Raw genomic sequence first — 16274 nt, forward strand, 5'->3', positions numbered from 1 at the left:
CTAAGAAGTACTTCAAGGGACCCAGATCTTTGATCTCAAATTCTTGTGCCAAGTAACCCTTCAATCTACCTATCTCACTGTGATCATCTCCTCGTGACCACGATATCATCAACATAGACAATGAGGGCTGTGATAGTACCATTACTCCGCTTGGTAAAGAGAGTATAATCAGCTTGGCTCGGGAGTATCCATTTTTCGAATAGCTTGTCGGAAGCGCTCAAACCATGCCTTTGGTGACTGTTTGAGACCATATAGTGCTTTCTTAAGGAGGCACACTTTCCCTTCAGTTGAAGGCATCTTAAAGCCTGGTGGAGTGTGCATGTACACTTCCTCTTCCAAATCACCATGAAGGAAGGCATTCTTCACATCCAACTTATATAAAGGCCAATCTTTATTGGCAGCCAAGGATAAAAGAACTCTTATCGAGTTATGCTTGGCCACAGGAGCAAATGTCTCCTGGTAATCAATTCCATAGACTTGACTGTACCCCTTGGCCACTAACCTTGCTTTGTATCTCTCAATACTGCCATCAGATTTATACTTGATTGTATAGACCCATCTGCATCCAACTGGGACACGTCCCTTGGGAAGGTCAACAAGTTGCCAAGTACCATTCTTCTCAAGTGCCATCATCTCCTTAGACATAGCTTGTCTCCACTTTGGGTCGACATGGCATCAATGACATTCTTGGGAATGGAAGCGATAGAGAGAGAGCAGATAATAAAGGCAAGGCTCAGTAGGAGAAATTGCATCATAGGAAACAACGGGATATAGGATTAGTACAAGTTCTTTTCTCTTTCCTAATAGCAATAGGAAGGTCCAAATCAGATGGAGGAGAAGAAATGTCACCTGATTGAGGAGAATGAATCTTAGGATGTGGATCTGGATCTGAAGAGGACTCTTGGTAGATCATCTGTCTTGTATTATGCAAGCTTTCACCTTTTTTGTATGTAAGGTGGTAATCCTTCTTTACCTTCTCTTTACCAGAACCACTTTCAACAACCAAATCTGTATTCCCCCTTGGTTGATCATTAACCTCAACCACATCTACAGTCCTGTGTTTCCCAATGTCAAGCATAAAAGGGGATGTAGGTAGAGGAGAAAGAAAGAAATCATCAGTAGCCTGTTCACTCCCACAATTCTCCCCCTGAAGAGGATACTAAGAAGGGACAAAGAAAGGGATAGACTCAAGAAAAGTAACATCCTTGGAAATGATACATCGGCGGGAAGAAGGATGATAACACTTGTACCCCTTGGTAGTAGAAGAGTACCCAAGGAAGAGACACTTTAGAGCTTTGGGGTCAAGTTTAGTGCTAGCAGATTTGTTAACATGCACATAACAAACACAGCCAAAGACTCCAGGTGGAAGAGAAAAAGCAAAAGCCTTGGGAGATAAGATGTCCAAAGGAGATTTGAAATTAAGAAGCTTGGTATGCATACAATTGATGAGAAAGGAGGCAGTGAAAAAAGATGTGGACCAGAAGGTCTTGGGGACATGCATGCCAAACAATAGGCTACGGGTGACCTCCAGTAGATGGCAATTTTTCCTCTCAGCAACCCCATTCTGTTGGGGCGTGTCAAAACACGCTAGCTGATGGATAATGCCATGAGTAGTAAAGAAGGTTTGAAGGCCACCAAACATGTACTCTCCCCCTTTATCAGATCGCACAATTTTGATGCGGGTCTCAAATTGAGTAAGGATCATTTGGTAAAAATTCTGAAAGGCATCACAAACATCACTCTTATGCTTCAAAAGTATAGTCCATGTGGCATGGGAAAAATCATCGACAAAGGACACAGTAATGAAAGCCAAATAAAGAAGTAGTAGGGGAAGGACCCCAAATATCAGTATGCACAATATTAAAAGGAGCAACAGTTCTATTACCATGATAAGGATATGAAGACCGACAATGTTTGGCAAACATACATGGTTCACATTGAAAAACATGAGAAGAGGCAATAGATGAAAATAAGTGAGGCAATTGTTTCCTCATTACTACAAAAGATGGATGTCCAAGACGGCGATGCCATAACATAACAGAATCCACAGAACTATTATCATTTCGGCCACACACATAGGAATGAGCTGTGGGCAAAAACGGATAAAAAAAGTAGAGGCCTTGCTCCTCACGTCCACTACCAATAATCCTCTTCGTCACAAAATCCTGAAAAAGACAGTGAGAAGGAAAAAAAGTGACACAACAGTTGAGAGATTTAATCAAATGACTCATAGATAAAAGATTCAATGTAAGGTTAGGGACATGAAGAACAGAAGAGAGGGAAATAGATGATGTCACAGGGACATTACCCTTACCAGATATGGAGGAAAGGGAGCCATCAGCTACCCTAACCTTGCCCTTACCAAAGCAAATGGTATAGGAATCATAATAATGAGACATACCAGTCATGTGGTCCGTGGCACCCGAGTCAATGACCCAAGACTGGGTAGTAGTGGAAGCTGAGGTGGAGACCTGCAAAGCTGAGGATGATGAGGATCCAGCCATACTAGATGTAGAAGATGTGCTCAACTGTGACACAACCCTGCGAACCACTGCATCCACAAAGGTGGAGTCATCCTGTGGGGCATCAGCATCAGTCGCCGCTGCGGAATGAGCTCGAGCTCCCCCTCTACGGCCACCACGACCACGCATACCAGGAGGACGACCATGGAGAGACCAACACCTATCCTTGGTGTGTCCAGTGCGTCCACAATGATCACATTTAAATCTGTCTCGCCCAACTCCATTGGCATCAACTGTCTCCATAGTACTAACTTCCTCACGGTTAGGCCCTGGGCCTCTACCACCGCCACGGGTGTCGCGAACAGAACTAGAATTGAGGGCTGACCTCTCAGATGATGCTGGTGGTGGTACCATAGTAAGTCGCCTGTTCTCTTCACTCTGTAAGTCACTACAGACTTCACTAAGAGAGGGAAGGGGAGACCGGCCTAACAGTTGGAGTCTAACTGGCTCATAGTCAGAGTTCAGACCACCAAGCAAAGAGAAGACACGCTCTTTTTCAAGAGTCAGATACACCTTGGCTTCATCCTCTGGGTTGGTCAAATGAAGGCCTCTGTAGTGATCATACTCTTCCACAAGACTAAGGAACACACTGTAGTACTCAGAAATAGTGCTGTCACCCTGTTTCAATGAGTGGATTCTTTAATGGAGCTGATAGACCTTGGCAGTGTCACCTACTCTGTCAAAGGCCACAGAAACACTATCCCAAATAGCTTTGGCAGTTTCCTTCCTTAAAAACCTTCTCCCAATCTCAGGCTTCATAGAAGATCAACCATGTCATAATTGTAGAATTTTCAGTCTCCCATTTATCAAAAGTAGGTGAACCAGCTATGGGAGCCTTGATAGAACCTGTGATATATCCAAGTTTTCCCTTACTCCTAAGGGAAAGTCTCACAGAATGTGACCAATCTAGGTAATTAGTACCATCAAACTTCACAAAAGAAATCTGTTGATGAGTACTCTCATAAGCCAACTGAGGGACAACAGTGGGTGGCTGTGAATCAGCAGTACCAAGCACAGATGTATCCGAATCATTCATGATGGATACCAACGATAAACAAGATCACCAAAGGCAAGTGGGGAGTACACACTCAACCCAAATAATCAAGAAGTCCAATAAGCAGCCTAGGATAGCACACTACCGAAGCAGTCCTAGCAGCAAATTTCTAAGAGGACTTAAATCAAGCACTTCTAGTGCATAACAACAGCAGTCCAGCAGGCAGTCCCTAAGAAGAGGCCTCACAAAGGCTTGCAAGGTGTAGTAATAACTTCAAACAAGTAAAAAAGCCTCACAAAGGCTATGCATACACATCCCTCAACCAAAGGAGCATCAAACTGCAGCTCGAAGCAAGAAAAAAAGAAGTAAACACTCTTGGGTTTACCTGGGCAGAACAGAGGATCCCACACAAGGAGCAAAACTGCTCATATAGCTTCTTCAATCAGCAAGGGGGATCATATCCACTCTCATAAGTGTCCTTGGGTGATACAAATGGGCCAAACCAAGACACAAAAGGAATCCAAGAATGGCAGCAACTGCAACTTGAAACTGAGACTAGCGGAACTTGGAGCAGCAATTGTGGGAGATCCAAATCTCCAAAGAAGCTTCAAAAGGTCTCAAGTAGATCCTTCAATCATCAAAAGAGGCTAGAATGAGCCTATTCCATATTCTTTAAGCAAAGCTGTACATAGAAATCTCCTCTTTGGAATCCTTAGACACAAAGGATTTCAAAGAGAAGAGAAAGAATGAAAACAAGGACTGAACACGACTCTCAAACCTTGAGCCTGCTCTGATACCAAGTTAGATTATAGGTTTAGGAAATAAGAAGGGAGAAGAAAGAAGTTGGAGGAGGAAGAAGATAGCAAGAGAAGAGAGAAGAGAATATTAGGCTGTAATCGATTGTGTTGGAGAGGCTTCTCCATACACCATATATTCATTTAATCATAACTAATAGAGAATTACATCCACCTCCCTAGGGAGGTATAAGGGAAATAAAGAAGAAAAACAGAATTACATAATAAGGCAACTAGTAATAGAACTAGTTCCTAAACTACCCCTATTACATGACTTCTGACAATTCAGGTACTGGTTTTTCTATCAATTGATTACTATCTCTGACCTCAGTTCTAATCTCTGATTTTGTTTAGTTTTATTTCTATGATCTAGTTGCTATTGTTGGTGATCAATCCTTGTTATTATCAACTCCATTAATTACTGTCTTCAGAACCTGCGGTTCCCTTATTTTGGAACCAATTTTAAACCTAAAACCTTGGTAACCGCAAGCTGATCTACTGATCAGATTAAGCCTATCTTTTGGGGTTTTCAAGCGCTACCTAGGAGCAGAACTCGACCCAAGTTTTGGGCCATTCAGAGATCTTATTTAAATGCTACTTAAAAATCTCCTTATTCTGCAATTCTCTATTTGAGATTTGGTGTTTTCAAAATTAATTCAAATCTATCCATATGGTTGATCTCTTACTGGGAATAGTATGGGACTGTTGTGAGGGAAACTCAATTTTAGTTTCAGCCTAATCTGATTTGTTGATTTGATTTAATTTTATAATCTCTAATTTAAGTTCAGATTCTGAGTTTCTCTAATTACTCTCAAACTGACCATTGAATCTTTCCTGATCCCTATTCTCTATATTTGAGATTGTTTCCTAGAATTTGACTCTCATCTGAGGGTTGAATTTTCTGTTGTGGAGAATTGAGAATAATGGCTTGTGACTTTATGATCACAGCCCCTCTTTATTTATAATAGACGAGTACAAGGACAGAGATACCCCTAGGACAAAAATACCCTTGAACCCATTTTACAACATCTGTTAATTGTTGGGTTGGTTATCTGAGTTGGGTTAGCTTGGGATCTTGACTGGGAGGTTATTCTCTCAACCCCCCCCCCCCCCCCCCCACCAATAACATAGAATTCTAGTGTCTTCTCAGCCGAGTAAAAGATGTTTCCAAAAGAACTTGAATTGTTAAGAAGCAGCTGTTTGTTGCTTACTAGAACTTGAATTGTTAAGAAGCAGCTTGGGATCTTGACTGGGAGGTTATTCTCTCAACCTCCCCCCCCCCCCCCCCACCAATAACATTTTTGTTGCTCCTATGAAATTCTACTAGAAGAATATTATTCTTTATTTGGCTTTACTTTCACCCAGTTTATTTTTGAGCATGCTCTGTCTTCACACTCTAGCACTGTTTTATTTCACTAATTAGCCTTATTAGATTTCATTTACTTTATGTTAGAGATCTTCCCATATTTCACTTCAGTTTACTTGAAATGCAAGAAGCCAAGTAATTAAAAAGAATATAAAGATGCCTGATCTCATCCTGGTGGCTGGACATAATTTGGGAAATACTAGTCTGTTTATTATTCTCAGAACTAGTGTAGGCTAGGAGTGGACTCAGTGAGTTGAGACCCTCAGTTCTGCTGTCCACTGTATCATCAACTCCTGTTTCTTCCACAACGTAGCCCCTGGCAAGATTAGCAGGATATCATAAACCTAGTCAAAGAAAATATACTTGTGATGTAACTTCAAGTCCTAATGTCATCTCAATACTGCTTTGATTCTTAAATAATTATTCACAGGATTAGGTATTTAAACTTGGCTCAGTTCCTACAACATTGATCTACTCCTACATCTCTTCCTTGATTGTTAAAATTCGGAAACACACCAGCAGTACCATATCTGCAACTACACTGTTCAGGGTAGGCAGAGAAGTTATGTGTTCCATACAATAAGGGACAGAAATCATAACTTTGGTGCTTCAATAAGAATTTAGAACTACATTCTATAGAACCACTTTAAGCCCAGCAAACGAACAATGCACAAACTTGGAAGTTTGCAGTGCATGAATATTACAAAATACCATGAAGCCTCAGGATCATAGTTAAGAATACCAGAAAAACAGGTCAAAGTGCTACTAACAGAAATGCATAAGAACAAGGAAAGAGAAAAAATGGGAAAAAAATGGAAAAATGCATAAGAACAAGGAAAGAGAAACTGCACAGGCCCTCACTTTCACCAACTAAAAGAGAAGAACTTCAAAATTTCACTTACCTCTGAACCAAGGGACGCTCAGCAAATCGCAAGAATGAGATAAGCCTGTCAGTCAAACTCATAGCACCACGAATACCCCCCCAAAGCAAAGCAATTTTACCAATAAGCCTCAACATTCCACCCTTTTGCCCCAAGTCTGCTAGCATTGCGACCAGCCTGTTTACACAAAGAAAGTGATGGAAAATTCTGGAAAAAATGAATTAAAAATGAGTAAACATGGACAAAAATGAACTGACCTATCCTGATCCACTTCACCGTCATTCTTAGTCGGTACCACCGGACCAGCAACTGACATGGCTTTCTCAGCAAGGGAAGTAACTATATTATTATGATTTTTTTCTGATATTGCTTCCTGAAGCTTATCGGGTTCCATCCCATGACCTCCTCTTACATTGAGGGACCTGGAAGAAATTCCAGTGATTTCATCACTTTTCTCTGGCACTCTCTGCATTTATTATTACCAACAACAAACATAAATAAGATGCATGCTTGGTTGCAAAGCTGTCTAAAAAGAAAAGTAAATATAAAACTCAATTATAACCAAAAGTTTGGTGCTTCTGGATTTTAATCCACCACTCTAAATAAAGAAGACAATTTCACCAACAAAATTCAGAAGCACCGGCAAGAAACATTGGCAACAAATTTGTCCAAAAGGGCTGTATATCTCAAACAGATGGAAACCGGAAAGTTCAAAGGAAGAAATGTAATTCACCCAGATAAAATTTTCTGAGAAGTATTGATGACAAAGAGCTGGAATCTTGAAGCTTAAGGCAAGGAACAAAGAGGAATTGGTATTAGTGTATTACACGTGTTACAAAAAGCTGAGAAAGTAACACAAACAGCATGAATTCATTTTAAAACATAATACAAAAACCTTAGGAAGTAACACAAACAGCATTAACTCATTTTACAATAGAGTCATGTTGGATGACCAAACCCATTTTCAATCCCATAGAACTAGCTGCAGAAAGTTACACAACATAAATGGAGGCACCATCTTGGAAGATATTTATGGAACTGAAATTTAGGTGCACCACCAATTTATCAAAAAATGAGCCTCCAAATATAAATCAGGAAGAGGTTTGTGCCAAAACAAAGTGGAGAGTTTGAGTTAGAAACCAATCTTTTGCATTTGGTAATTTGTACAACTCAAAAGTTTTTGGCTTATCTTTTCTTTAAAATCATTTTCACTTTGTGTTTTGCCTATATAATTTCTGTAAGTGGACTATTCTAGGGAACCTGAAAAATGTCTGGATTCAGGAAGCACATCAGCACAAACCACTCAGTGGCTTTTCTTAATAAATTGTAGACAAGAAGACTTATCATAAAGCTGAAAAGAACCTATCAAAATCATGATATAAGAGCTGCATCAGGCTTCTGAAGGTCGCAGATTAGTTACCTGTTGGTGTACCATCAATGCAGATGCACCCAGGGCAGCTGTAACAGCACCAACCATCATAGTATCATTCTTTAGATTAACTCTCTGAACTTTCTCTTCAACTCTGCTTGTTAAGCCATCCATATCAGAAAATTGATCCTTCTTTTCAACAGGTTTATGACAGTTCCCCATCTCACGAACTTGACCATAATAGTTTTCCCCCATACTGTCAGCTTGATCAATTGTAGCTACATTGAAGTGCTTTCGCAGAGCAGCCAAGCTGGAGCCTATAATAACACCAATCGGCAACACTTTACCCAAATAATTGGCATCCTGAACAGCAGAAGAAATTGTATTTATAATAAGCCCTCCATTAATTGTGCCAAACTTCCTGGAAGCAGGGTCTTTACTTGCCAAAGACCAGATCAGCTCCTCACTCTGTCCTATTGCCAGGCTCACTGCATTTGCAACTTGCTCCAAATCTTGAGCAAGATCAGACTCCATTCCTTTCACAGTATATGCACCTAGCTTCCGACCAACTTCAACTTTTAAAGAATCCAGTATAATACTCTTAATAAATTGTGTCGGCTCCTCAGAAGATACATCAGAACCAATTTGAGCTTTCTGATTAAAATCTTCTACTCTCCCATGTTCTTCAATCTGTTGCTTTTCTTTTTCGGTTTCTAGTATAACATAGGATGGTTCAATAATTTTATCTATATCATATACGTCTGGTGTTGAGCGGATATCCTGATCCTTCTGGTCAACACCCAAATTTCTAGCGTTTCCTGGTTGATCCAAGAGCTTCCATTGTCCTTCTTCTGGAATGTAGTCAAGCAACAAATCAGTAGTTGTATCCAAATCTAGAGATGTGGTGTTTGACATTTTTGAAAGAAGATACTTATTTAGGTATTCGCTGTACAGTGAGTCTCTGTATGGATTTATAGTTACATACAGTGGAAACTTATGTACAGGTTTAGATTTATCCAGATTCTCCACCAAAAATTTGGATCTTGTCAAATCTTCTTTCCTCTTTTTGTCCTCTTTATATAGATTATTACCATTGCAATATCCCCAGAAACCACCAGTAGAGCTTTTATAAAGTGAACTAGGGTTATCTGTGAGTTTCCTCTCATTCCATCCATTTGTTGTGTCTTGATGTGGTTCTGCACATTTCTCAGAGGAATTGCCTACAAGATTATCACATGATTGCAACTGATTGGACTCTGAGCTCATTTCCTTCTTACTGTCTTCTTCAATTTCCAATTTGTGTTCACTGGTGACGGAAGGCTCAGATGCAGAACCAGGTTTCTCATTCTCATCCCCAACCCTGTCCACAATCTTATCTTCCTTTCCATCATTTCTGTTGTCTTTTTCCTCCAACTGAGTAATCATATCTTCTATAACTCCAAAAACACTGTTGACAGCCATTTGGGTGGAATCATCCAGACCTGTCAAGGCATCAAATGCTTGTGAAACATTTAAAGAGGGAGGATTAGGAGCTTGTTGAAAGGATGGAGAAGTTTCCTCAGATTTAGTACACCCTTGTTTATTTTGGTCTGTCATAGGCTGCATGTTTTTTTCTTCAGTTGTCTGGTTATTGTTGCCCATATCTTCCATTGGCTCTGGTTGGGGAGATGCTGAGGCTTCTTCAGATTTTGTGGTTGGAATTTGCTTACTTTGGTCAACTGAAGCATCTGAGCTTTTATCTTCAGTAGTCCTATTATCATTCACTTCCTTTACACCCAATTGAGCTACTCCATTTCCTTGGTTCACCTTTCCCTGAGCTTCCTCAGTGCCGCTTGTCTTCTCGTTACCACCTGTTTCTGAACTTGTTTCTTCATATTCAGAGAACTGCACAGATCTTTCTATTGATAACTCATCTTTTCCATGGTTCTGCTCTGCGTCATTAGTATCCTTCTTTCCTGAATTAGGAACATCTACATGAGCACTCGAATGTTGAGATTGACCTAGATCAATAGATTTTGATGAAGGCTGAACGTCTAATTCTATCCCCCCAGATGGCTTCTCCATTCCAGACTGATTGTTGTCTGAAGCAGTAGTCAGTTCGTCGACTCTTTTCACAATTTCTGAAGAGATACTGCTACTTGACCCATTTTCAGAACTTAAGGGACCTCCAGCTTTTTCATGGGCCTTAGACTTTGGCTCTGATACACTAGAAGTCCTACCAATCATCATGAGTCTATCAAGATTTAAATTTGTTCCTTTAGTTTGCACAATTTCAGAAACAGCAGCTGTAAGCTTTCCACGAACATCTTCTGGTACAGCTCCTTGCAAAGCTTTCATGACTGTTTCTCCTTGTTCCACAGCTGCCAGGACCTGCACGGAAACATAGAATTCTATGTAAATCATGGTGAGCAATAAAAAAAAATACTTAAACAAAAATATGAACCATTCCAGATAACTCCAAGAAACTTCTATGAAATTCAATACCCATGCAAACAAATTACAGAATGCTTCAAAAGAAAAAATCCAAGAAAATGCTGTCACAGATTGACACTCAATGAGCAAAAAGTAAGGAAATATGTAACAGGATTGTAAGAAATCATTAAAGATGAAAAGAACATAACAAAAACCTACAGTGGGATATATGGTACCACCATGCCAACTTCTTTTTTTTTTCTCTAGAGAATGCAGGTTAATCAGTATGAGATACAAGTATACAACACACGTTAACAAGGCCCAAACTAATGTGGGTAGGATTTATTGTTAGGTTCACTGGGTCTAAGTTACCAACACTTTGTGAAACCGAGGCTTCCTGTGATGATCTGCAAAGCAATAACAGAAGAGAACCTATGGAATTCCATTCTGAAGTTTAGGACTGACTAGAGTCCACCCCTTCCAGGACCCTGTGAAAGTTGGACTTGCATTGGGTTGCAGCCTTTTTGCTGTCTTTGGTAACACAATGAAACCACTAGGACAATAGCCTTTCCATGTTTGATTTACAATAGAAAGTGTCCAAGAAAATGACATAAACAACTACAAATGAAAATGAATAAGGGACCTCCAACAAAACATTAAATTATTAAATAATCTCCTGGCTAAAAATCAACATAAAGCATGTAAGTAAAAGAAAAGCCATAGAATATAATTAAGAGAAGAACATTAATAACATCAAATTGAAACCAACATATAAAAAAATGTACAGTTCAATTAGTTCCACTATTCTCCACATGCACATGTCATAAAACTTACCCCAAAGGTTCAAAAAGGTCTACATGATATGCTAAAAACGGATCAACAAAGTAGTAGACAACACCAACCAAAAGAAACAACTACAATATGATTGAAAAAAGAGAGGAAAATATTGACACATAATGAGAGCCAATATCTACACAAGTACTAGAATTATGAATCTGTACCTTCTTCTTCTGTTCTTCTGCTAGTGTACCAGGCAGAGTTACATCGAGCATGTTAATAACCACGTTTGCTGTCTGTAGCACTTGGCCTCGTTCACTATCCACTGGATCACCCCCCTCCTCTTCGACTGATTCAGCATGGATTAAACTATTCTGCTGAGAAACAGAACCATTTACAAGTTGTTGTTGTCCTTCGTCTTGAATTTTTGACTTCCTTTCTAAATCCCTTCCAGATTTTAAATGAGCTCTGGGAGCAGTATCAGTCTCGTCAATCACATTCTTCATCGGACCAACGGAATATCCATTTAAAGCATCTGAGTGGGTAGGATTCAAGAAGTTGTTTTTGTTCCTACTCTTATCTGATGCCTTAGTTTCAAGCAGAGCTAAACCTTTTGAAGGATTGATGGTAACATCTACATCTTTCAGAAGAGGATGTCGACCCTTCAGGAGTCCAAGTTCCACTGCTGTAAGCCACTACAAAGCCCAATTATATACACATAAGAACACAGGCAAGACATAAATGGTTGAGCTTCAGTATATCTGCATATTGTCATCACAAAAAGAAGTATCCATCAACAGAGCACAACCACAATACTAGAGGTAGATGTTTAGATCGTCAATGACAATAAACCACCACCCAAAGGAGAATAAGCAAAAGACATTGAAATATACAAGGTTATTTTTGGAGTTTGCGATTCCACAAGAGATCAAACATGTGTTAGAACTGCAGGGGTGAAGTTGACAGAACCACCTGAACTGAAACTACTCCTTACTGTCTGGGCAGTAGTCCAGGCTTCCCTGGGGCCCAGAGGCACATCTTGTGGAAACAGATCCCTCTATCCAGTTCCTTGGGAGTATGAAGGAAAGGAACATAAGGTTTAATGATGATAAGCCTAGAAATAATATAAAAGTATGTCCAATGATCAGCTCTTGTCTATTGGGTTGAGCTTGAGGGGATCGAATCAAGAAGTCCTTGGTTCTGATGATCAATCATAATTAAATATCAGTGGTCATGTGTCTCTGATGAACCATGTGCTGTTCAATCATAATCAATAAATACCTTTTGGAAAGTTCTTCAAAAAATCATAATTATGTATCTTTTGCACTATAAGCATGAACCGCCCTTTTTAACTTGAAAATAAATGGTAACTGTATCTAAATAATAATTAAAATTTCTTCTAATAGAAAAAGAAAAATAAGTAGTAAACGAGATAACCTCAATGGCAAGATGCTGGCACCAAGATAGAGCAGAAATATCACTTCTAGTAGTAGTAGGCAAACAAGAACAGAGAAGTAGGCTTGTGAATGGGTTTTCTGCGATTGAACTGCGTGGAATGGAGAATACAGGTACCATCCCATCATCACTCTGATAGATAAAGAGAAATTTGGCAGGTATAATCAGTTAGAACATACAATTATTACAATCATGCACTATAGAGCTAGTTGATGTTCTTGACAGTATTAAGTATAAAAATAAAAACTATATCAGCCCAGTCGTGCATTAAACATGTTCTTAAGATTAATATGGACCCCACCTGCAGTTCAACCAGGTTTAACCACATAAACTTGGAAAAATATTCCCTTAGTGGCCATGCTATGCATCAAGATACCGTTAACAAAGATTCTCCAAGAAGTAACATTAAAAGTTTGAAACATCCATAAGTGAACCTAAAATATTAAATCAATGGGGATATATAACTAGTAATCCCTTTGGAAGTGTAAAGCACTCACTAACTGAATTGTTTACTGAACATAGAAAGGCATCAACATATACCATTAAGATAACATATAGGAATTCCAGGATACATTATAGTATGAAGAGTGTAAAATGCATGCCTGTATGAAGAGAACAGGGATCTTCACGTTCCCAACCAGTTGTCTTGTACTAGATTTTGCATAAAATTCTTCAATAGCTTCAAACCCATAAAAAACCATGGATATGGCTTTCTCAAAATCACGCACGGATGTGGCTGACAGAGCCTTTTCCACGTTAAACCCTTTTGCTCTGCCCTGAAAGAGTTCCTGAAAACATGTAATTCTGCACTTGTTAGCAGCTAGTAATACGTAACTGAGATAAATTTATCAAATGAAACAGAGAACCACCAAACCTGGCATATAGAACTCTACAGTATTATTTTATTGCTTGCAGGTCAATGAGAAAACATTAGATTTAAGAAATGTAACGCTTGAAAAGTTCAACCTTGTTAAACCGCAGAATATCAATCAGTCCACCTTTGAGCTTTTGGTCTGTGGTAAGATGGTAGGGGGATGATCTTGTTGCTTCCTCCAAGTCAAAAGGATTGTCTATGCATACAGCAGCTGTAAGAGGTGTTCTCTCTCCAACTTCTGCAAGGTATTTTGTCAGCATGTTTGCACCATATCCCCAGCCAACACCCATCAATGTTGTCCATGGTCTTGCACTGTTGATAAACTGTATAGCTGTCCAGATATCATCGCTGTCAGCTGCTGTAAATAACCTACATAAATAAAGTAGTTGAGAGTTTCTACAATCAGTTTTCTTTTTCTCCTTTGCAACATATTGTAGAGGATCTGGGGATAAATGATTTACTCATCAAGAAGCATATAGAGTGCAGTGAAGAATTAAACAGACATTAATGGAACTTGGATCAAATCCTAGTTTGGACATTCTCAGAACCCACAATAGGAAGTGCAGTGCAATGTTCCAGATATTTTTGTTTGCATATGTTTAGATTGCTGTGGAAATAAAATAAATCAGCACACCAAGACTATATCAAACCATTTGACTGGGTTTGTAGTCTATGAAAATGGTGAATGCATCCAACCATACTCCTTTTTCCAGAAAATGGTTACAGATCCATATTGTCAGAAAGATAGGAGGGGGGGGGGGAATAGAACCTCTAGCAACCAACTGCTGGAGATGCAATAAATTAACAAGTAGTGAGGTGACAACAGCACAAGATGAGAGCCTTACCATTGATTTTATGAAAGCTGAGTACAACATCGAACCAGAAAAAGGTCTTCCCAAGTTGCTAACAACAGCATGCCTTCTCCCTCAGAACCAATTTCCCCATTTGTACTCTGCTTTTCTTACAAATAAACTTGCATTGAGGGAGGGTTCCAGGCTTGAATTTGGACAATAACCTTTAAGGACAGCAGGCGGAGTTGAATTTGGATGCAGTTTTGTGTAGGATTTTTCAAGCTTGTGACCAGGACAATGGACTGGTGCTATGGTGCTGGCTTTCACAGCTCACAACATGTTACAAGGCATTTTCTGGACACTCTCCACCCACTAGCATCTTTTACACACCAAAGTGCACAAAAGTTCAACAAGTGAACATAGAGCTGAAATATATGAGCGCATTCTCTGTTTGCTCAAGGAAAATTTGGCAATGGCTAGGGGGAGCAAGAATCCATAGATTGACAGACTTCTTAACTGAAACCAATTTGAAGTTGATGGTTTTGACAGACTTCTTAAATGAAACCAATTTGAGGTTGATGGTGTAGATTATCTTTATCGTACTCCAAAAAGTCAGTCATTGCCAAGAATGGAAGTCCTTATTTTGGCAGTCAGGGTAGTTAATGAAATTTCTGCACGTTCGTTCTGTTTTGATGAGAAGAGATTCCCCTTGAAGAGGGCTCCATTGAGCTTTCTCTATGTCATAAGTCATTGCTTGATAATAAGCATCGGGTGGTTTTACGTATCACACAACATCCCACAGATACAGCACTTATCGTCATCAGTTTAGAGCTATCATGAACTACATTTAAGACCCAAAATCAAACAAACGATCACAAGAAAGCTTACCGGGCAGTGGTCAGAGGTGAACCAGCGCATCCCCTTGGATTCATGACGATGGGAAAACAGCCTTGCTTCAGAGAATCACATACGAATGACCTTATGTTCTTATCTGTGCTCCCTTCCGTCGTCCCCGGTACAATCAACAGTGTCGTATCCAATCCAGGCTCCTCCGTCAAATCCAAATTCGCTGGCCAGTCCAAGGAAATAACCCCTCCATCGTCTGTGCGGACACAAACTCTCTGATAAACGAATTTCTCCTCAAAACGGCCATGCCTCTCATCCGAATACCGTACATGAATCCTCCCACTGTTCAGCTTCACGAAATGCCTGTCCTCCTTCACGAGCTTATCATTCACTTCCTGCAGTAGCTCACTCCCCTCGAACTGTATCGAAGGGCACCGGAGCAATGCAAATCGATTGAACGGTGTTGGGCTGGTGAATAAAATCCACTCTCCAATATCAGAAACTCCAGAATTCCGACGGGAATTAAAACGAGAGAGATACAACGCAGCACCGGATGAAAGACCCAAAGCTGGAGCGATCAAATCCAAGGAATTTACCGAGGGGAACTGAGAAATCAAATTCTGAAACAGGTTTTCGAACGAAGCCGATAGTGAAGATCTTACATGATTACGAAGAGTGAAGCTTCGTTCCAGTTTCCGTTTTCGACGCCTCCAAAAGAGAGATCCATGGATTTGCGAATTCCCATGGAGATGAAGAGAAGGAGATTGGGGCTGAAGAGAAGCGTGATTCAATAGGAGACTCATTCGAATACAATTCCAGAGGTGAGATCTCCCCACATTAAAAGTGAGAGTGTCTGTTCCTTAAATATTAGCAGAACGACACTTGAAAATGTCTAAGATGCTGAGGGTGCACGGATGGTGGAGAATAGCCGTTGAAGCTGAATGAAGGCCACCTGCATGTCGTATTCGAAATTACAGGTAAAATCCAGAAGAGATCTGAATCCGAGAGAGAGAGACAGAGACGTTCACGAGCGAGAACGGATGACAGTTACCTATGAGGTTAATGTTCAATTGAAGGTTTGGTATGATTTCTATTTCAATTTCGGATTGATTTAATGAAATAATAAAAAATAGATATTTGATAAAATAAAAAAAACTGAAATTGTTTTGATTGTATCAAACTATCAATATGAA

General features: G+C 39.8%; 2 protein-coding genes across 3 annotated transcripts in view; one reads left to right on the top strand and one right to left on the bottom strand.

The window, feature by feature from the left end:
• Positions 1-3872, top strand: part of LOC122656559 (sucrose synthase-like) — a 19566-nt gene extending 15694 nt beyond the window's left edge. Inside the window, exon 14 of the mRNA XM_043851138.1 lies at positions 3861-3872. The gene's annotated coding sequence lies outside the window, so the exon portion shown is untranslated. The remainder of the gene's footprint in view (positions 1-3860) is intronic.
• The window catches only part of LOC122656556, a 21056-nt gene extending 5087 nt beyond the window's left edge, over positions 1-15969 (bottom strand). The window contains exons 1-8 of one of the 2 annotated variants that reach the window (XM_043851132.1): positions 15124-15969; positions 13537-13813; positions 13173-13358; positions 12553-12702; positions 11340-11810; positions 7978-10296; positions 6815-7023; positions 6579-6734 (exon numbers count right to left, since the gene is read on the bottom strand). In XM_043851132.1, the coding sequence (XP_043707067.1) occupies positions 6579-6734; positions 6815-7023; positions 7978-10296; positions 11340-11810; positions 12553-12702; positions 13173-13358; positions 13537-13813; positions 15124-15884 (4529 nt within the window). In that variant the 5' untranslated portion in view covers positions 15885-15969. The remainder of the gene's footprint in view (positions 1-6578; positions 6735-6814; positions 7024-7977; positions 10297-11339; positions 11811-12552; positions 12703-13172; positions 13359-13536; positions 13814-15123) is intronic. The other variant, XM_043851133.1, reaches the window with a different exon arrangement.
• Between the last annotated feature and the right edge of the window lie 305 nt (positions 15970-16274).

This window comes from Telopea speciosissima, chromosome 3 (genome assembly GCF_018873765.1).
Source record: "Telopea speciosissima isolate NSW1024214 ecotype Mountain lineage chromosome 3, Tspe_v1, whole genome shotgun sequence".
In the NCBI taxonomy this organism is placed as follows: domain Eukaryota; kingdom Viridiplantae; phylum Streptophyta; class Magnoliopsida; order Proteales; family Proteaceae; genus Telopea; species Telopea speciosissima.